At 41.6% G+C, this 22,316-nt stretch overlaps 1 protein-coding gene across 8 annotated transcripts in view; it reads left to right on the plus strand.

Moving 5' to 3' along the window:
* taok3a (TAO kinase 3a) overlaps nt 1–22,316 on the plus strand; it is a 207,590-nt gene that overhangs the window by 154,264 nt on the left and 31,010 nt on the right. For all 8 annotated transcript variants that reach the window (XM_070887693.1, XM_070887690.1, XM_070887689.1 and 5 more), the window contains 4 exons: nt 9,629–9,865; nt 17,041–17,169; nt 17,593–17,796; nt 20,381–20,620. In XM_070887693.1, coding sequence (XP_070743794.1) covers nt 9,629–9,865; nt 17,041–17,169; nt 17,593–17,796; nt 20,381–20,620 — 810 coding nt within the window. The remainder of the gene's footprint in view (nt 1–9,628; nt 9,866–17,040; nt 17,170–17,592; nt 17,797–20,380; nt 20,621–22,316) is intronic.

Consider the following 22,316-nt stretch of genomic DNA (forward strand, 5'->3'; position numbering starts at 1 on the left):
TGTTCAAATTTCCATATAGGATACAGAATTATAGAAAGGAATTAAAAAAAAATACATTTTTCAGGTTTTGCTGCCATCTTTAGGTAATGGTCTATTTTTAGTATTTTAACTTCCTTTTCCTTCATTCAGTACTTATACCTATCACCCTGTGTAACACCTCCTCAAAAACATAGTAAATCTCCAATGTAAGATATTTTTGGACTTGTTTGTCACACTTTACATTTTTACAAAATTGCTTATCCAGACCACTCCAAGAATAGACATTTTGTGCAAATTCTACTTGGAGGTTTAGGGTGGATATCAAAAAGCTGAGGACAGTCTAGCTGTAGAGTTCGCTAAGGCTGTTGTCACTATTTGATTATTAATTAACCTGCTGATGATTATTCCTGAAAGATGGAGACAGACTACTACTTCCAGTTTTTCATATTCGCAAAATGTTCATTTAACATTAGTTTGGATGAGAGCTAGTTAAAATTCATCTACTGAGGGAAATCCGATTTGATTTTCTGTCTAGACTGATTTGAACACCATTACTCTGAACAGGAGTCTAGCACTTTATTGCTACAAATTGAGAATTCACATTTGCATATGTGTTTTAAAATGGGAATATTTCTTAAACCTCAGCTTGTTAAAATCACTCGACTCTTATTTTGTCAGCTTTTTAAATTTGAATTGTTGCTCCACATCACTTAACTTTTCCTTACAAAGTGGGCTTGCACTTTTCCGTAATGAATATGGAAGCATACAATTTGCATGCAGCATTTTTAGGTAAAACGATTAAACTGTAGAGCAAGTGCTAAAACTAAAATTGTAGTTGCTTATTTTTAAACTAATATAACATTGCTTACATAAGTGACTGTACTTTCCTCCTAATTTCTCAAACATATGTTCCATGTGTTGCACAAAAATAAAAATACAGAAATGGCCAACTTGTGATTTTTAAAAATATAAGATTCGTAGACAATATGCATCAGCTCATCGTGTGTTGTAATATAAATAGACAGATAAGAAGCGAGATATTGTACTAAAACTGGGGGTTGGCGCCACCCAGTGGTCTAATGCATTTAACTCTGGGAAATTAAATAGCCTGACTAATAAAATTCTTTGTAATTAGTATCCTCCACACACCAGAATTTAGCTGGCTGATTAACTATTCTGGGGGAACCATGTGGCTGCTGCACCGTAGTGATGTTTTTGACATTGGAATATGTGACACCAGGCAGCATCAATCCATGTGGCAGTCATTTACTCCAGTGCCGTATGAGAGGATATATGCATGTGACACATGCTAGTTTATTTCCCCATATTTTGAAACAAACTTTTGTACTCTCGCACATTCTATTCATGGATCAATCTGTCCTTGGGACTTGAATCCACAACCTTGTAACTCAGGTGAGAATGCCACCACTGAGCCAAGGCTGATGACCAATTCTGGATGACTAAACATTAATGCATGGAGACCTATAATATTTGAGTCCAGAGCTGTTTTAGATTTGGTACCTCCCCTCCCCTTGTACATGTATGTTACCTAGTTTATGCAGATATAAAAATCACTTTTGCACACAAATATTAAATGTCTAATGGCCTAAAGTTAGTGTGACCGCAAATTGGGAGGTAAATGTGAGCGAGCGGTGTATGAAAGTTGTGGGACTATGAACGCTGCTGTCCTGGAACCCAAAATGTAATGCAGAAGCTTTACAGTATTTTGGCTGGAACTTCTGTTGGAAAAAGTGTGATAGGGTTTTAGTTTGTCGTGGGCCAAAACCGTTTGAAACTTTCATAGATATTCCTCTTCCCTTTTGGCTAAGTGATCTCCAAGTAGATGTGCAATATTGATTTTAAGGAGCAAATTTGGTTTGTTCCACTAACGGGAATTTCTATTTCATACTTTGATGTTTTGTATTTTACTTAGCAAAAGATCATGGGTTGCTTGTTAATTCTATATGGAATGTAGCACCGATACAAAAATAAGGTTGTGACATTATTAAAAAAATACTGAATGCCAAACCATGTGATTGCATTGCCAGCTAATAGTATTTGTTTAAAAAGCATGCTGGTTTTCTTTTAAATAGTGGTCATTAGTGATCTCTTTACAATAATTCACTCCTTGGTAATCGATTACAGGACAGATCCATGAGCGTGAAGAGGAAACTATTAAACTTTGGGATTTTTAATGCTAGATATATCATTGTGTGCATCATCAGTGACCGTTCCTGTAAGCAGGTTTGGCATCTCTGTTGTGATCTCTTAATTTCCAATGAAATATGAACTCCGATGGTAGTTTTAACTTTTTAATCTCAGCAGAGTGTAACAAACTGCTGGCTGATTGCCAGTTTCTTTGTCTTACTGAGACACATGGTCAAAATGGTTGTACTTTATACCTGGATCAATTTACAGAAAAGAACTCGCCTTCTTTGACCTTATTGGCTCAATTGAAAGTCTTTTAACGTTTTATTGGCTCGCTACCCAAGGTCCGAAAATGTCAAGTTGATTGATGAGTTAATGCAACATGCTGAGCAGCACGTAGCAGCCTTGACTTGGGGTTCTGTGAATTTTCACAGTCTGTCTAAATGAGCCTGTTTGAATTCTCTATCAATCCCCCCTTTGATTCTTTCACAAACTGAATCATAAAACATCAGGTATCACTGGTTAAACATTCTACAAAATAATTTCATACATGTTAATAGAGTTTCCTTCTAAAATTTGTTGATGTGTTTCGCCACATGTCCGGACTAGTAGCTTCCACACAAATTTACACCAACCCGAGTTCCATCGTGGCCACAATGGAAGTCTGGTTTTAGTAGGTTAATTAATCTTATTCCAATTTAATCCAAATCAATATCTTAATTCAACCAGTAAACCACCTTTCCTTAAGCATAACATACACAAGCAATATAAAAGTAAAAGGTATTTACATGTAATTCCCTTGCTACCCTACTATTTCCCTTTGGTGCAGAGGGTCGGCTAGTAAGAAGTAGGCCTATGCCTAGAATACCTACAATCAATACTACAGTAAATTTATACATTTTTGCAAAATGTAATTGTCCTTATTAGATTTCAGCTTCAGTTACGGGTGCTCGTTTAACGTGTGAAGCGTGGATCCAGGCTTTCTTTCCTTGGACTTTAACACCTGCCTGGGTGGTCAATAACACTTGATAAGGTCCCTCCCACTTGGCACCCAAAGGTTCTTTATGCAACTTTTTCACATGGATCCAGACTCCCGGGATGATGTCGTGTCCTCCTTCGGGTGGATTACCCCAAGCTGCCGATACCTGTCGGGAAACAGAACTAATAGCATTGGTTAAGTTCTGACTATGATAACAAAGTGTCACTCATTAAGTGAACATCAGCTTTCCGTAAATCGATAGTTCCTGGCTGCGACATGGGTCTTCCTGTTATAATTTCAAATGGGCTTAGACCTGTAGTTCTGTTCGGGGTTGCCCTAATGCTACATAGCACTATTGGTAGTGCCTGGGGCCATGGTGTTCCTTCTTGGTGATATTTGGCAAGTCGTTGTTTCAGAGTTCGATTCATTCGCTCTACTTGTCCTGATGATTGTGGATGATAAGGACAGTGTAAATCCCACGTAATGTTCAGTAACCTACAGACTTCTTGGCAGACAGCACCTGTGAAGTGTGTTTCCTGATCTGAGTCAATGCTACTCGGGACTCCCCATCGGGGAATGTAATCCTTACACAAGACCTTTGCAGTGTGATTGGCTGTGGCTCTTTTAGTTGGGACAGCTTCTACCCATCTAGAGAATCTGTCGACCATGACAAGAATGTTAGTGTATCCTTGGCATGAAGGAAGAGATATATAATCAACCTGCAGATGCTGGAATGGTCCGACAAGGGTAGGGGGCCTCAGTTGGGGCATTACCGTGATGGGTCCAGAATTATTTTTCTGGCAGACCACACAGCGGTCTGTTACCAGCTGGGCATGTTTTTTAAATCCCCGACCCCACCAGCTTTTCTGGAACCGTGCCGTCATCTGTTGTGAGGCCAAGTGTCCCCACGAGTGGATCTGTTGGGCTAAAAAAAAGGCATAAGCGCTTGTGGCGCGACTGGCTTGTCAGTAACTCTTTGTCTCCAGACACCATCTTCGCATAGCTTAATTCCTGCCTCAATCCATGTCCATTTTTCCTCTCTGGAGCACTCGCTTTGCATTGTTTGAAGATCTTGAGTCAGAGTCCTGAGTGCTTTCAATCTGCACATCTGTGTTGGTTCTTCTGGAGGAACGCCCTGTGAGGCGGCATCTTTAGCTGCCTGGTCGGCTAGGGCATTTCCCTGTGCTTCTGTGGTATTTTCCTTGGTCCTTACACTTCAGAATGGACACTTCTTGAGGTAATTGTATGGCCTCCAGTAAGTCTCAGACTTCTTTTCCATTTCGGATAGGTGTACCAGCAGCAGTGAGGAATCCTCTTTTCCGCCATAACATACCAAAGTCGTGAGCGACTCCAAAAGCATAACGCGAATCTGTGTAGATATTAGCTGTCTGTCCTTCTGCTATTTGACATGCTTCTGACAGGGCCCGTAACTCTGCCCGTTGTGCTGACGTTCCTGAGGGTAAACGTCCTTTTGCCACTACCTCATATAAGGTTGTAACTGCTCATCCTGCTTTTCTGGTACCATTGTCAACAAAGGAGGAACCATCTGTAAACAGGATGAGGTCTGGGTTGTGCAGAGGCTCCTCTGCTGCTAAGGCTGCTTCTTCTGTTTCTTTTAAAATCTCCATGCAGTCATGCTCTTCACATTCTCCCCCCTCTTGCTCCCTCGATTCTGACATCGGGAGCATAGTTGCGGGATTAACCGGGCTGGCCCGGACGATATGGAGATTAGGAGCTTCCAAAACTGCTGTCCAGCGGGTCCATCTAGCTGCCATCACCTGAGACATTCTATTCATAGACAGCAAAGCGTTTAAGGTGTGGGGACACTTGACAATCAGCTTTTGGTCGAGGACTAGACCCGCAGTGATCATTACCGCTCGACATGTAGCTTCCATGGCCCTTAGGCAACTTCCCCATCCGAGGGCTACCGCATCCAGTTTTGCCGAATAATAGCCAATAGGTCTTTGCCGATCCGCATGTTCTTGTGTCAGTATAGCTATCATATATCCTCCTTTCTCATGAACAAACAGGGTAAATGGCTTACCACTGTCGGGGATTCCCAGAGCCGGTGCCGAATACAAAGCCTTTTTCAAACTCGGGAAGGCCTCTTGCTGTTCTTTAGTGAGGGTGATGGCTTCTTTAGAGGCACGTTTCCCCTTTAAAATATCATTCAGTGGCTGAGCAAGCTGTGTGAAGGAGTCAATCCAATTTCTGTTAAAGTTACACAATCCCAAAAAATACCTTAGTTCCTGAATAGTGGTGGGTTTTTTAGCAGTCCGAATGGCTGCAGTTCTATCCTGGCTAAGTTCTCTCTTTCCTTGTGAAATCTTTTGTCCCAGGTATACAACCTCTTCTTGGAATATTTGTGCTTTGTCGATGCTGGCTTTATGTCCTTTCAGCCGAAGGTGGTCCAGCAAAGCTCGTAAATCTTGTTCATGCTGTTCTTCCGTGTTTGAAGCTAGCAGGATATCGTCTACATATTGGATGACTGTGGATGACGGGAGGTAATTCTCGCAAATGGCTTTGTAAAGCCATGTGGAATACCGTAGGGCTGTTGTGGAAACCCTGCGGTTACCGGGTACAAGTATACTGTTGTCCTTGGACAGTGAAAGCAAACCACTGTCGAACCTCCGGTGCCAGAGGCACCGATCAAAATCCGTTGGCCATATCTATAACCGAGAAATATTTATGTTCCGGTTTGAGGGCATTAAAAATGGTGGAGGGATCTGCGACCAAAGGAGCTTTTTGATCAATACACTGGTTAGCTTTCTTATAATTGACAGTCAAACGCCAAGTCTCATTAGATTTCTGTACCGGCCACACGGGGCTATTGGAGGAGCTATGCGTTTTAATAAACATCCCTTGTTTCTCCAATTGCTGAATAACCGGTAAGATTCCCGCGATGGCAGTTGGACTGATGGGATACTGTTTAGTGCATGGAGGCTTGGTCCCTGTAAATGACGCAGGCTCCATCTGGAGTAGGCCACAATCGTTCTTATCTTTAGCCCATATCGGGTGTTCCTTCAATTCTTCTTTCTTCAAAGTTCTAATTGACCATGTCACCCGACCATCCTCGAAATGCAACGATGAATCTATTTGGATTGGAACGTCCATTCCCAAAAGGGGCTGATCTACTGGGCCTATCCAGACCGGCGTCGTTAGTTCATGTGGACCCAGCCCTATAAGTACCGGTGTTGTCCTTTTAATTTCCATTTTATGGCCCCCAACTCCATAGGCTGTATGTGCCCTACCATCCAACGGCAAAAAGTCTCCATATTGTAGGGGTAAGCATGTTAATTCCGCCCCTGTGTCTAAAAGACAGTCCACATCCTTATCGCCCACCCTCACAGTTATATATATATCCCATCTCCCCTTTGTTGTATTAGTGCGAGGAGGGAGGCCAGGGTGGGCTCTAATCGTTTTTTGCTATCCCAAGTAACTCCTTCTGTTGTTGTATTGTCAGTCGTTTAAATGCTTCTATGAGGTCGTTATCTTGTGACAAGCCTGGCTTGTTGGCTGAATTGTATCCCTGGCTGTGTCCTCTTCCCCAGCCACGACCTTTCTGTTTTGCCCTGCACGTCTTGGCCCAGTGGCCTTCTTTCCCACAATAATGACATTTTCCGGGTAATTTTCCGAATGACTGTTTATCGGAATCCTGGGATTTCCATCCCATAGCCTGTACAGCTCGGACTTTAGCTCCCATATCCCGATCTAATTGGTTACATCGATCCACCAATGCTGCAAAGGTAGTTCCTCTACCTTCCCAGTCCGGTAACACTACCTTAAGCATTTTGGACAGTTCTGGCTTTAGACCTGCCACAAAAGCTGCTTTCAGGGGTCCAAACACTTGTTCATCTATTTCCTCATCCGTATTATTCATACCCGAATGTTCTAGCCACGTGCATCTAAACCGCTCATCATACTCCAGGACCTCCTCTGTTCCTTTCTGTTGGCAAGCTGCAATTTTTCCCCAGTCTGTCTTAGCTGGACTGAAGGCTTTTGCAGCCAGTGTTTAATCGCCTCCCATCCTGCGTCTAATTCTTGCTCATTCTGCCCCAAAGCTTCATCTACCTTGTCGTGCAATTTTCTTCCCTGTGTTTTTGGCACCATTATGGTCAAAATTTGCACTCCGTCCCAGGGATGAAGTTGATATATATTTCTTAAGCGGTCCAATTGGTCCCACGTTTTTACTCCCCCTTTCTTTGGATTGGGCAATTCCTTGGACCATTTATCAATTTTCTCTGGGTCTGCCGGAGCATGAACTAAGTATTCTGCATGGTTCCGCCCTCATCCGCAGTCTCTTCTGATTTGATTACAACTCGTCTTTTTTTTAAATGGGGCAAAGCGCACCACTAATTCTTCATCATCCTCCGACACTGTATTGTCGGAGGATTCAGAAACCGTATCTATTCCTCAGTCGTGTCTTCGGGTTTGCGCTTTTAATTTATCCAAACATGGGTACCCTGGGAATTGATCAATACATTTTCCTTTTCCTATTACTGTCTCTTGATCTAATGATTTTTTCCATTCTTTAATTTCACCTTTAAGATCTTTAACTTCCGTTTCCAGCTTTTCAAGTTCAAGCTTTTTCTGTCGCAGCTGTGCACAAACTGCTTGCAATTGATCCTTTGTACTGGTCAGTTCTCGATCATGTTGGGAACGCATTATAATTTCATTCCAGTTTCGGATCTGGCCCATAACCTCTAGGGACCATCTAGTTTGCTCTTTATTTTTCATACGGGTCGTTTTTCCCCAGACCCTTTTAATCTCGTCCAAGGACCATTGTCCTTTGGAGGTTCCGTACTTTTGTTCGATCTTAATACAGGTTTTAGATAAGTTGAATTGTTGCTCTCTGTCTTCTTTCAACTGTTCGAGAATTAAATCTAGCGAAACTTGAGATGATGCCTGTCCACCTTTAACAGTTGTCGGCAATTCTTTGCCTTTTTCTCCTGCTGCCATTTCTTTACTGAGTTCTTTACTGGGGTCTCGAGTCGTAAGCCTGCTAGCCGATCAATAGGTCGGTGATTAATTAACTAACACACCGCCGAAGTTTAGACGTCTATGGGACCTCGAGCCGACTACCAACCGGAGGGTTCGCAAACCGGAGGCTTTCGGAATCGCTTGGAAGGAGAGGCGAATTTAGACTTTTGACCGAGGACTTTTTTTAAAAAAAGAGGAGTCCTTACCTCAAGATATAGGTCCGATGTTCAAAATTCAGTTTCTTTCCTCAGCGATCCTGTTCGCAGCGCCAAAATTGTTAGATCTCTTAATTTCCAATGAAATACGAACTCCGATGATAGTTTTAACTTTTTAATCTCAGCAGAGAGTAACAAACTGCTGGCTGATTGGCCGTTTCTTTGTCTTACTGAGACACATGGTCAAAATGGTTGTACTTTATACCTGGATCAATTTACAGAAAAGAACTCGCCTTCTTTGATCTTATTGGCTCAATTGAAAGTCTTTTAACGTTTTATTGGCTCGCTACCCAAGGTCCGAAAATGTCAAGTTGATTGATGAGTTAATGCAACATGCTGAGCAGCACGTAGCAGCCTTGACTTGGGGGTCTGTGAATTTTCACAGTCTGTCTAAATGAGCCTGTTTGAATACTCTATCATCTCCTACGATCCAGAGTGTACATTTATTTTCCCAATATGTAATTAAATGTAACAAGACCCAGGAGTCTTAAAACAAAACCGTTGCTACTGTACTCAAGCTTACTGCAGTATATATTGTACTGCTATCTGATGATCTTGTCTTGTATATGTGGAAGAATATTCACACTACCACACTTGGACTCAAGCTATAAACCAATTGACACATTTATTTAGCATTGAACAGGTAAATGAACAATATGCAATATAAACAGGCCAACTTACATTAACTTAAACTTTACATTCTCAATGTCAAAACAGCAAAGATGATCCTCCTGTGCAAATGTAAAATTGTTCCCTGAAACAGTCTCACTTCTCTGCTAGGTTCAGATTGACTGGTGAGTTGAGTACAGGCAGCCAAAGAAGCTGACAATTCAAAGTTCCTTTTCATTGATGTGTCTGTAAAAGGGGCTACAAAAATAAAAATGGATCCTGCCCCACCCCCCTCAAATGCAATCCCCGTCTTCACCTCAGATGCAGCTGTCAATCAATTAAACCAAATATGCCAAAGGACCCCCAGGACTGCAGTCAGATCGGATAGTTGAAATTAATGGTAAAGGCTTGATCCATCAATCTATGCCAAATACTATGTAGGTGCCCATCTAAATACAAGTCATGTACATCAAGGACTTCCTGATATCTTTGGCTTTCCCTGAGTTATAGATATTAGCCAGACTGTAATGTACATTCCCAACAGCTTGCAGTAACAACTAGCAATAACTTTATTTAACTCTGTGTGCAATGTCTATCAGGAAAGAATGTACTAAATAATGTAACATAACCAAAAATGTTCCATTTTTATCATACACTTCCACTATTTTTTTAATAGACGTAATTGGTCATCAGATTGTCATTTTATTCTTGGTACTAGGTTACAAGACAGATCCATGAGCATGAACAGGAAAACGAGTTACGTGAACAGATGTCGGGCTACAAGCGGATGCGAAGACAGCACCAGAAGCAGCTGATGGCTTTAGAGAATAAGTTGAAGGCCGAGATGGACGAGCATCGTCTGAAGTTGGAGAAGGAAGTAGAGACCCAATGTAACAATGCATCCATTGAACTGGAGAAGCTGGCGAAGAAACATCAGATTTCTATGGAAAAGGAGGTAAGATGTATAGCAGGGATTGTAAAGAAAAAGTATCACTAATCCAAAACTCTTGTAAAGGAGGATCAAATGGTCAGAACCATGTAAACGTCTAGGCAATTGCAAATTGCTTCATTCATGTTGCGCAGTACTATACAGGTTATTTTAAAGAGAATAGCGTAATAGTTGAAATAACTTGGATCTATCCTTGCACTTGAATACACAGCAGCGGGTGTAGTTGACCCTTTGACCGACCAAAATGAAGTATGCTGTGAAATTAGACAGTTGGAACTTGCTCCTTCTAGGTAAGCGTGACCTTGCATCACTATCCATAATCTTGCCAACTTTGTGACATTAAAAGTTGCAAATGCTGTGGAGATGTAGTGCTTATTTTTAAGGTTAAGAAATTAAAGTCTATAGTGCAGGACACCATGCCGATGCAGGTTAAAAAAAAAGTGGAAAAATAAGGAAGTGAAGCAGGAAGTTGTCTTGATGCCTAACTTTTAAATAGAAATATAGAAAATAGGTGCAGGAGTAGGTCATTGGCCCTTCGAGCCTGCACTGTCATTCAATGAGTTCATGGCTGAACATGCAACTTCAGTACCCCATTCTTGCTTTCTCGCCATACCCCTTGATCCCCCTAGTAGTAAGGACTACATCTAACTCCTTTTTGAATATATTTAGTGAATTGGCCTCAACAACTTTCTGTGGTAGAGAATTCCACAGGTTCACCACTCTCTGAGTGAAGAAGTTTCTCCTCATCTCGGTCCTAAATGGCTTACCCCTTATCCTTAAACTGTGACCCCTGGTTCTGGACTTCCCCAACATTAATAAGAACATAAGAACATAAGAATTAGGAACAGGAGTAGGCCATCTAGCCCCTCGAGCCTGCTCCGCCACCCAACAAGATCACGGCTGATCTGGCCGTGGACTCGGCTCCACTTACCCACCCGCTCCCCATAACCCTTAATTCCCTTATTGGTTAAAAATCTACCTATCTGTGATTTGAATATATTCAATGAGCTAGCCTCAACTGCTTCCTTGGGCAGAGAATTCCACAGATTCACAACCCTCTGGGAGAAGAAATTCCTTCTCAACTCTGTTTTAAATTGGCTCCCCCGTATTTTGAGGCTGTGCGCCCTAGTTCTAGTCTCCCCGACCAGTGGAAACAACCTCTCTGCCTCTATCTTGTCTATCCCTTTCATTATTTTAAATGTTTCTATAAGATCACCCCTCATCCTTCTGAACTCCAACAAGTAAAGACCCAGTCTCCTCAATGTATCATCATAAGGTAACCCCCTCATCTCCGGTATCAGCCTAGTGAATCGTCTCTGTACCCCTTCCAAAGCTAGTATATCCTTCCTTAAGTATTATATTATAATGCTTAACAATTATAGAAGGAAAAACATTTTGAGAGAGATGAGTTTGAATTATGAGTCCGAGGGAATAATCAGCGTAGATGGTGAATTTTAACGCTATATAAAGAGGAAGAGAAATGTGTGAATTTAGAAGAAGCAAGAGAGGGAAGTTCAGAGAAGCAACCGTCATAGTATAGATAAATAAAACTGAGAGAACCTGGGTTTTCAAAGGGAAGTGAGCGAGAGATTGACAGCTGGAGCAGGGAAAAGCACAATCTCCCAGTCTCAAGGTGTAAAAGCAATATTGAAGTCTTGGGTGGACTTGGGCTTTGGTTGTGGGGGAAAAAGTGTACAAAAGAGTAAACTGAGGTTCTTAGAGGCAGCATTAGCAATAGGATATTGGAGTTCTGATGTCAAAAGAGAAAGTGAGATTAGGAATGTTGCTAAATGAAGGAACAAGCATAGAAGCACAAATGGTGAGCCTCTTTATATTGGCTTTAACTCCTTACTTGAATACGGGTCATCCTTTGATAGCTCACTTACTTGGACATCTTTGTGTGATGAGAATCGACCAGGGCTGGGGGAGCATTATACTTGAACATGGCCCGGTGTTTGTCCAAGATCTACATAGGCACATTTCTACCAGCGAATGGCAATCAGGAGATGAACTGGAGCTATTTTCTCCCCATCCATATCCCAGGGGCTCCAAGATATGCTAACTTTGTACAGACTGGGGAGTGAAACCTGGGTTCTTCCTGGTCTGCATGACTCAGCTGCTTGTATTAACCAAATGAGCCATCATGGAAGCCTGAAGATGTGAATTTGAAGAATTAAGATAAACAACATTTTCATTGCTTCATCCAAAGGGCTTAGAAGACATCAAATTGCAGTGATTGAGCAGCCGGCAATAGAGAAAAAGGAGTGGGGAATGAGGAATAGTCCAGTATCAGGAGTAGTGGACGTGTTTAGTGCTGTATCTCTAGAGGTTGGGTGGGGCAAGTCCATCGAGCATTTTGAAGATAAGGATGGGGAGCTGAAAGTTAGTTCTTTTCTCACGGGAAGCCAGTGGACCTTGACCAGGGCAGGGGTGGTACACTTGTAAACATGGAGTTCTAGATAAGTTGCAGTTTATGGAGGATGCAAATAGGTTGGCCAGCAAGACAAGCATTAGAAAAATAAATGGGTGATGACTACTTCAAGATTTCCACATTGTTTTTGTTTTGTGCATGTATTGAAAGGAAACAAATAATGTTTCCTCTCAAGGAAGCTTAGTTTTATAACTGCCTACCATTTGGAATTTGAGTATAGGAGCAGGGAGGTCTTACTGCTGTTGTACAGGGCCTTGGTGAGGCCTCACCTGGAATATTGTGTTCAGTTTTGGTCGTCTAATCTGAGGAAGGACGTTCTTGCTATTGAGGGTGTGCAGCGAAGGTTCACCAGACTGATTCCCGGGATGGCGGGACTGACATATGAGGAGAGACTGGGTCAACTGGGCCTTTATACACTGGAGTTTAGAAGGACGAGGGGATCTCATAGAGACATCTAAGATTCTGACGGGACTGGACAGGTTTGATGCGGAAAGAATGTTCCCAATGTTGGGGAAGTCCAGAACCAGTCTTTGAATAAGGGGTAGGCCATTTAGGACTTAAATGAGGAGAAACTTCTTCACTCAGAGAGTTGTTAATCTGTGGAATTCCCTACCACAGAGAGTTGTTGATGCCAGTTCATTGGATATATTCAAGAGGGAGTTAGACGTGGCCCTTACGGCTAAAGAGATCAAGGGGTGTGGAGAGAAAGCAGGAAAGGGGTACTGAGGAAATGATCAGCCATGATCTTATTGAATGGTGGTGCAGGCTCAAAGGGCCAAATGGCCTACACCTGCACCTATTTTCTATGTTTCTATTATTGAGTCTGCTTCCACCATGCTTTCAGGCACTGCATTCCAGATGATCATAATTCACTAAAATATTTTTCCTCCTATCGCCTCTGGTTCTTTTGCCAATTACCGTAAATCTGTGTCCTCCCGTAACCGACCCTTCTACCACTGGAAACAGTTTCTCCTTATTTACTCCAACAAAACCCTTCCAATATTTTGAACACCTCTATCAAATCACCCCTTCTTTTCTGCTTTGAGGAGAACAACACCAGTTTCTCTAGTCTCTCCACATAACTGAAGTTTTTCATTCCTGGTACTATTCTACTAAATGTCTGCTTGGACATCCTTAAAGTGTGGTGCCCAGAATTGGCCACAATACTCCAGCTGGGGCCTAACCAGTTTTATAAAGGTTTAGTATGATTTCCTTTTATTCTCTCTGCCTCTATTTATAAAGCCATGGATCCCTTATGTCTTACAACTCTCTCAACTTGTCCTGCCACCTTCAAAGACTTGTGTATGTACATCCCCAGATCTCTCTGTTCCTGCACCCCCTTTAAATTGTAACATTTAGTTTACATTGCCCCTCATTCTTCCTACCAAATTGCCTCTCTTCATTCTTCCTATCACAATGCATCATTTTAAACATCTAATGTTCTCCTGAAGTCTATTACTGTCCTCTTCACTGTTTACTACATTTCCAAGTTGCGTGTCATCTGCAAACTTTGAAATTATGCCCTGTATACCCAAGTCCAGGTCATTAATGCATTTTAAAAGGAAGTAGTCCCAACATGACCCCTAGGGGACCCCATTGTATACTTCCCTACAGTCTGGAAAAAACAAGCGTTCACCACTACTCTCTACTTTGTGCCTTAGCTAATTTCGTATCCATGCAGCCACTGCCCCTTTAATCCCATGGGCTTCAATTTTAGTAACAATTTTCCCCAATGATTTGCTCCATTTTTTTGGCGCAGGCCGCTTTTTTTGGCCTAAGTTTAAAAAAAAAAGTTTCCCCCATCAATTTGCACCAGCGTAACTCAGTTAGTTACGATTTTTTTTAGGCTTTTTTTTCAGCCAAAGGGGCTGTAACCTACCACCCGCACTAATTCTGGCCAGTTAGGCAAGTTTGGCCAGCTGAGCGTTACTCCAGCGTATGTGGCCTCTGTAGAAAAAGTTCTGGTCAGGTAAGGAAATCGGCGCAGCTAAGTGCAGCAGTTGCCCAGACAGCAGGAGGTGCAAGGAGGAGGGGGAGGGAGCCTTTCGGGTATAGTTCGGTGCGGGGACCAGGAGGGAGGAGGCCATTCGGCCTGGGATAGGTGCAGGGGAGCGGATCGGGAGGCCATTCAGCCTGGGATAGGTGCAGGGGAGCGGACCAAGAGGCCACTCGTTCAGGGCTAGGTGCAGGGGAGTGGACCGGACCGTGAGGCCACTCAGTCAGGGCTAGGTGCAGGACTGGGAGGGAGGAGGCCACTCGGCCAGGGCTAGGTGCAGGGGGAGCAGACCAGACAGGGAGGCTCTTTGGTCTGGGATAGGAGCAGGGATCAGCATCGTGGGGGTGGGGGGGGCGGGGAGAGAGACTTTAATAATTTAATGGAGTTAAGTTGCTGCAATGTATTTGTGTTACCAAGTTGCTGCAATGTATTTTAATGTGCTTGTGCAGGTTGCGAGCTAGCTGTATGTTTCACTTTCCAGCCTCAGCCCTGCATTGTGTCCCTGGTTACCATGGCAACCTGATCTTTTTGGCACAGATCAAGGCTCCACCCCCCAAAACTAAAGGAACGGCTAGGTTGCGCCAAAATGAAGAAATCAAACCGAGAAACTTGGAAAATTTTTTTTAGCGTACTTGGGCCCCCAAAAAACGGATGTAACTCTTCAAGTACGCCAAAAAAAAGCTTTGGGGAAAATTGAGCCCATTATGTGGTACTTTATCAAATGCCTTTTGTAAGTCCATATACACATCAATCACACTACTCTCATCCACTCTCTTCCTTCATCAAAGAACTCAATCAAGTTAGTCAAACATGATTTGCCTTTAACAAATCTGTGCTGGCTTTCATTTATTAATTCATATTTTTCCAATTACCAATTAATTTTGTCCCGGATTAATATGTCTCAGTTTCCCCACAATCAACAGTAGACTGACTGACCTGTAATTGCTGGGTTTATTCCCCTCCTTTTTTGAACAGGGGTGTATCATTTGCAATCCTCCAGTCCTCTGGCACCATCCCCATATCCAAGGAGGATTGGAAGATTATGGCCAGAGCCACCGCAGTTTTGATCGTTCCCTAAGGTACATCCCATCTGTACCATGTGACTTTTCTACTTTGAGTCTTTTAAGTACTTCCTATATCTATTTTTATCCTAACATTTTTATACTACCACCTTTTTCACTGTTACATTGGCAGCATCCTCTTTAGTGACTCAGCCCCACCCTTCCTTTGACTACCCTTTTATTTATATATTTATAAAAAGCTTTTGGTTCCCTTTTATGTTGTCTGCTAATTTATCATCCATCATAAACACACTTCATTTTTCAGATCTCCCCTGTACTTTTTGTATTCAGCTTGGTGATCCTCTGAATTATGAACCCAAAATTTATCATAAGCCTCCTTTTTCTGTTTCAATTTAATCTCTTATATATTTAGTTGTCCAGGGAGCTCTAGCTTTGGATGCCCTTACTTTTCCCCCTCAGGAATGTGTCTAATCTGTACCCTAACTATCTCCTCTTTGAAGGCCTCCCATTGCTTATTTACTCTTTCACTTGCCGATCTTTGATTCAAATCCACCTGGGACAGATTCCTTTTCATCTCACTGAAATTATATATTCTCTCCAGTTGAATATTTTCACATTTGATTTTTCCTTGTCCTTTTCCATAGCTACACTAAACCTAATATTGAGAACACTTTCCCAAATGTGTTCTCGTGTCATTTCCCAGAACTAGATCCAGCACTGCTTCCTTCCCCATTGAGCTGGAAACGTATTGATTAAGTAATTTATTTTGTACATATTTAAGGAATTCCTCCAACTCTTTGCCCTTTGCACTCTTATTTTGCCAGCCGATATTGGGATAATTGAAGTCCCCCATTATCAATACTCTGTAGTTTGTGCATTTTTCTGCAATTTGGCATTAAATTTGCTACTCTATCTCCTTCCCACTACTTGGTGACCTACAGTATACACCCAGCAGCGTAATAGCTCCTATATTGCTCTTCAATTCTAACCAAATGTATTCTGTCTTTGAATCCTCAAGTACATCCTTTTTTCCTTCCCTATCTTTCCTGAATACATTGTAGCCAGCAATATTAAGTGCCCATTCCTCGTGCTCCTTGTTTGAGCCAGGTTTCTGCTATGCCACCTTATATCATAATGCCATGTGGCTACTTGTACCTGCAGCTCGTCAACCTTATTACCATGCTTTTACGTACATGCACTCTAAACCTGTCTTGGTCTGCCTCGCATCCTGCCCCCCCCCCCCCCCAAGTATGATCTCTCCTATTACTGAACTATTTATTCTAATACTGTTTGTCCCTACCAGTCATCTGTGCACCTTGTATCTCCTCTCATGCTTCATCTAGGTGCCAGCTAAATTAGTATAAAAATTCAATTTTATTCCAGGTTACTAAACAAATTAAAATCTCCCTACTCAGCATCCAATCATTAAATCTATGACAATGTAACTAGACTGATAGCTATATTGAAGGAATAGTGTATCCTTGTTTCTTTGTACATCCCATTGCGGTACTCAACTGACTGGATCCCAAATTGTAGAGCAGTCTGATAGCAGTTTCAATTCTTGTTTGCTTTCATGAAGGCCAAAAATCATAGTTTTTCAAGTACACAAAAACAATGAACATTTCTTCCGAATCTGTCTACATTTATTATTGGAGTGGATTAATGAGTCTTTGCTTTCTCTATTTCACTGCTAATTCCCTTTGTGGCTAAACATTAAATTTGCTCTTTTTAGATGAAGGTAGCAGCACAGGATGAGAAGAAAATCCAGCAGCAAATTGCAGCCCAACAGAAAAAGGAACTGACCACTTTCCTAGAAAATCAGAAGCGCCAGTACAAACTTTGTAAGGAAAAGATTAAAGAGGTAAGCATGAGTTGGGAGAAACTGTTTTGGGTGTGGGTGGGGGGTTTCACCGCTTCAAATTATAACAGAAATGGCTTTTTGGTAGCATATTGGATGGGAATTAGGAACAGGAGTAGGCCATACGTCCCTTCGAGCCTGTAAGATTCAATAAGATCATGGCTGATTTGAAGTGGCAGAAGCTCTGGAGACTCGTGACCCACTGGCATCAAATTTCAGATAGTAATCACATTCCATTCGATTTCATGATAAACCAGTGTTCTTTATTGTGAACCCGGTTAGCTGAGCGTAAATGCTGGACATTAAATATTTTTAGACTAGATGTCTAAGATTCTTGATTCAGGAGCAGTGGCCCTGTGAAGTAACAACATAACTGAAATGATTCCAAGGAGTGACTTAAGTAATTGAATTTTCTCTCCTTTACAGGAGATGAATGAAGATCACAGTACACCGAAGAAGGAAAAGCAAGAGCGATTGTCCAGGCACAAAGAAAACCTTCAGCACACGCAGGCAGAAGAAGAATCCCAACTTCTTGGCCGCCAGCGATTACAGTACGATAGAAACTGTCGTGACCTTAAGCGCAAGTTGATGATTATGCGACACAATCTGGAGCAGGAGCACCTACGTGAGGTAAGATTTTTGTTTATGTATCTTCCTCATTTGATACCTTTCACTGGGATCAATGATGATGCAAGTGGGTTACCATTTAACATAAATGGGGTAAATCTTCCTCCTGTCCTGTCTTGAATTCATTCAAGTTTGAAAATAAGTTGGGAAAATACTAAGTTAATGAAAGAATATATAATTTTTTTAAGTCCATTTTGGTAGGTTTCATTTGTTTCCAATGTATTGTACAGTAGCGAGAACAATACAACAAAGAATTTGATTAATAAGTTGGAACTGGAGACTAAGGCATAGACTCCCACCCCTTCCCTCAACGACTATCTGCCCCACCTGTGACAGGGACTGTTTTTCTCGTATTGGACTGTACAGCCACCTAGGAACTCCTGTTAAGAGTGGAAGCAAGTCTTCCTCGATTCCGAGGGACTGCCCATGATGATATTTCACCAAAGTTGACTTTACTTCATAATGCTATTCCTTTTCATGAATTTGTTTGGGAGTTGTTATGGGTAGTCAGCAAAAAAAAATTGTACATAATTGGTGTACGGTCTTGCTGAACCCGAAGAGGAGAAATAATAAGCAAGGAAGTTATTTGCATAAAGCCATCATAACTTGACTTTATGGCAAAACTTTTTTGGCCCTTTGTTTCTCCTCCTATTTTGTCTCACTTGGCCACACAAAAATCTGCATTTGAGAGAATGGACAAGGAGCATGCTTCTAAAGCTGCTGCTGCTTAGTTACATTGGGCCCAAGTTTCCCCAGGAGTTGCTCCGTTTTTTTGGGGAGAAATTTAAAAATCGCAATTCTTCCCATTTAAGTTGCTCCAGTGTAACTGAGTTAGCTAGGTTTTTTTTAAGTTCTGTTTTTTTTTCCAAAAGGGGGCATTACCAACCACTTATGCCTGTTTTGGCCATTTAATCAAGTTTAAGGGCCGAATGGCCTACTCCTGCACCTATTTTCTATATAAGTGTACATTCTGAAAAACCCTGCGGTGAATTAAGAAATCAGCACAGGCAGCCAGAGATGGTGGGATGGGGGGGAAGGGGATCTTGCAAAGCACTAAACACCTTCACAACAATATTAAAGAAGCATAAATACATTTAAAGCACCAAGCACTAAACAAAGGAGTACATTTGCACCAAGCGCTAAACAAAGCACAAAAAGTAATCAGCAATTAATTAACAAATAAAAAAATAGAAGGAACCCTACATCTAAAGCACCCAGACCAAAGTAATAAGCAATCAATCAATAAATAACAAATAAAAAATAGACGTCTACCTTGAGGAACACAGTGGGCCGCCGATGAGGGAGCCCATTCGGCCAGGGCTAGGGGCAGCGTGTTTCGGGCCCCTCTCTCAGCCTGCAGCGCGCACTCACAGATTCGGCCTGCCAGGAGCTACAGCAAGTACGTGCACACTCGAGCGCGCATGTGCAGAGGTCCCGGCACTGTTTTCAGCACCGTGACCTGGTTCCGCCCCCAATCCACTGGCCACGCTACGCCACCACCGAGGAGAGGCTGGGGCGCGGCCAGAATCGGGAGGAAGATTTTCGGCGTGCTTGGAGGCAGACAAAAGCGACGCACCTCGGATGAGTTCAGCAGAAAAAGGGGTTGGGGAAGTTTGGGCCCATTTTAACTGACTGTTGGAATGTGTTGGAGAGCAATCTGGGTGACTTGCCTTGATTGCATAATCGACATTTGGAACGTGCCATGTGTTAGAATTTCAGGTGTTAAATGCTTTCACTTTACTATTTTATAATGTAATTGTTTAAGGAGTGAACTTGTACTATTATGAGGTAGACCTTTACCATGGGCAGTACTATGATTGAAGGCAAATTAAATTCTAGTAGTTTTAAGCTTCACCACACAAAAGTAATGACGTGCAATGTAATGTAAATGGAAACTCCTATTTGTGGCCTGTAGTTCGAGATCATAATTTTTTAAATACTTAAATAGGATTAATTTATGAAGAATTGGAAATGTGTGCAATATTTTACTTCTAACAATCAGTACAATAGTTTATGTAAATATTATTCAATACAATATTAAAAAGATAAAGGTCCTGTTCAGAATTCAACACGGAAACCACCCATCATACATTTTGTGCCTTCCAGGAATCTTTTTTACCTCCAGTTGATAGCTTCATCAGTGTCGTACATGATTTGTTGTTGGTCCATTCCTTTTTGTAAATTTGAATATGCAAGCTGGTTTTGCAAGATCTTTTGTTACTTAAAAACTTTACAATTTAATTATGTTTTAAACTTAAGACTTCGTTGGTCTGTTGAAATAAAGAGAGAAGCAAACAAATGGTTACTTATGGTTATGGGAATGGTTACAGAACTTATTGCTATTTCTTCTTAAAGGCAAAAATAAATGCTTTAGTGCACAAGCTGGACTAAACCATAGTGTATTTAAATTGTAAGCATAAAGCAAATGTACTAATTGTTAGCAACAAATATAAATTGGGCCTGTTATTTATCAGATTTCGGTGTGATAAAGAACAGTAGTGTAAAACATGGCTCAGCTGCTGAATTTATTGGGTTACTTTTAATGTATGCATAGTATAAACATTTAATATGACTGTCTTTCTAATAGGAAGTGAATAAGAAGCAAACTCAAAAGGAGATGGAACACGCCATGTTAATTCGTCATGATGAGTCCACACAAGAACTGGAGTTCCGACAACTTAACATGTTGCAAAAACTTAGAATTGATCTAATCCGCTTACAGCATCAGACTGAGCTGGAGAATCAAACTGAGTATAATACCCGCCGAGAGCGGGAGCTACACAGAAAGCATGTCCTGGAACTCCGACAACAGCCAAAGAGCCTAAAGGTATGGGATGGGATTTTTATTTGTACTGTACAGGTAATTAAAAATCTGCAAGGGTCTTCATCAAACCAGTTGGAATGAGTGGTTCTGCACTCGTCCTATATGTTACACCAATTCTCATGACTGGAATATGACCATGTAGCCAATGAAAAGAATTGCAAACTTGTACTCGCATGGATCTGTTGCTTTGTCTGCTAGTGCTATTCTTTGAACGGTAGTAAATATGAGGTTGAAAAGGAGGCAGAAAGAAAAGTGACACAAATAACTACTACTGTGTTAAGACCATCTTTATGCAGTCTCAGTGATCATCTGTGTTCCAGTGTTAAACTCCATGCCAGCACTTGCCTAGAGAGATTTTAATGCAAGTTTACTATGAAAGGGTCAGATGAAATGGAGTATAGTTTGATATAGATATCATACATCAAATATCCTTGAGGATTTTGAAATTATTGTAGCAGTGAGGTAATTAATAAATCAATAGGGGATTGAAAACTAACTGAGCCTCTGGGTTTATGGTACAGAAGGAGAGGACAGATGCGGGGTGTGGTGAGAAATTGTAGGAAACTTCCTACCATTATGAAGAAACCAGAGCGGTTTTGCAGCCTGGAAACAAGCAAAGTTTTTGTATTGAAAAGGATGTCAAATCTGAACCAGGCATGTACAAGCCCATAAGACCAACACCAATATCATGTAAAATGATGGATCTCATTCTAGGGAGTATGATGGGAGAGTATTTATACTGACACTCCAACTGCCTGCCTGTGTTTTGCGGCCTTGTACTTGTCTGGGTGGCCCTAGAGAGGGATCACATGATGTCTACCAGTACAAACGAGGCCTTCTGCAACAGTTGGGCACCGCAGAATGTAAACTACATAGATGAGGACAAAACTGTAATTTAGTTTTAAGCTTTCTGTTGAAATGGACCAAAATGTTTTGTTTTAGTACCTTTCTCTTAACCGGGACACTTCTATTGATGTTGGTTAGCTGGTATTGGAACCAGAGCTGTCTTATTGGTCTAGATCAAATAGTCCGGAACTTCTTTGAAGATTTTACAAATGCAGTTGATAGTGGAGCTCCCTATGATTAGTTTATTTGGACCCTCAGAAAACTTTTCATGGTTTTATTAGAGATTTCGCCAGGGTTTTATATTAGGACCATTGCTCTTTTTGGTGTATATTAATGACCTGGACTTTGGGTATACAGGGAATAATTTCAAAGTTTGCAGATGATATGAAACTCTGAAATGCAATCAACAATGAGGCAGATAGTAACAGACATCAGGAGGATATAGACAGACTAGTTAAATGGGCAGACAAAATTTAACGCAGAAAAACTGTGAAGTGATGCATTTTGGTAAGAAGAATGAGGAGAGGCAATATGAACTAAATGGTGCAATTTTAAAGGGATGCAGAAACAGAGAGGCCTGGGGGTGTATGTACACAAATCTTTGATGGTGGCAGGACAAGTTGAGAAGACTGTTAGAAAAAGTGCATGGAATCCTTGGCTTTATTAATAGAGAAATAGAGTACAAAAGCAAGGAAGTTATGCAAAACTTTTATAAAGTACTTGTTGGGCACAGTTGAAGTATGGTGTAAAGTTCTGGCACCACATTTTAGGAAGGATATTCAGGCCTTGGAGAGGGTGCAGAGCAGAAGAAATAGGATCAGCAGTAGGCCATATGGCCCCTCGAGCCTGCTCC

The sequence above is a fragment of the Pristiophorus japonicus genome, chromosome 8 (genome assembly GCF_044704955.1).
Source record: "Pristiophorus japonicus isolate sPriJap1 chromosome 8, sPriJap1.hap1, whole genome shotgun sequence".
NCBI classification, from domain to species: Eukaryota; Metazoa; Chordata; class Chondrichthyes; family Pristiophoridae; genus Pristiophorus; species Pristiophorus japonicus.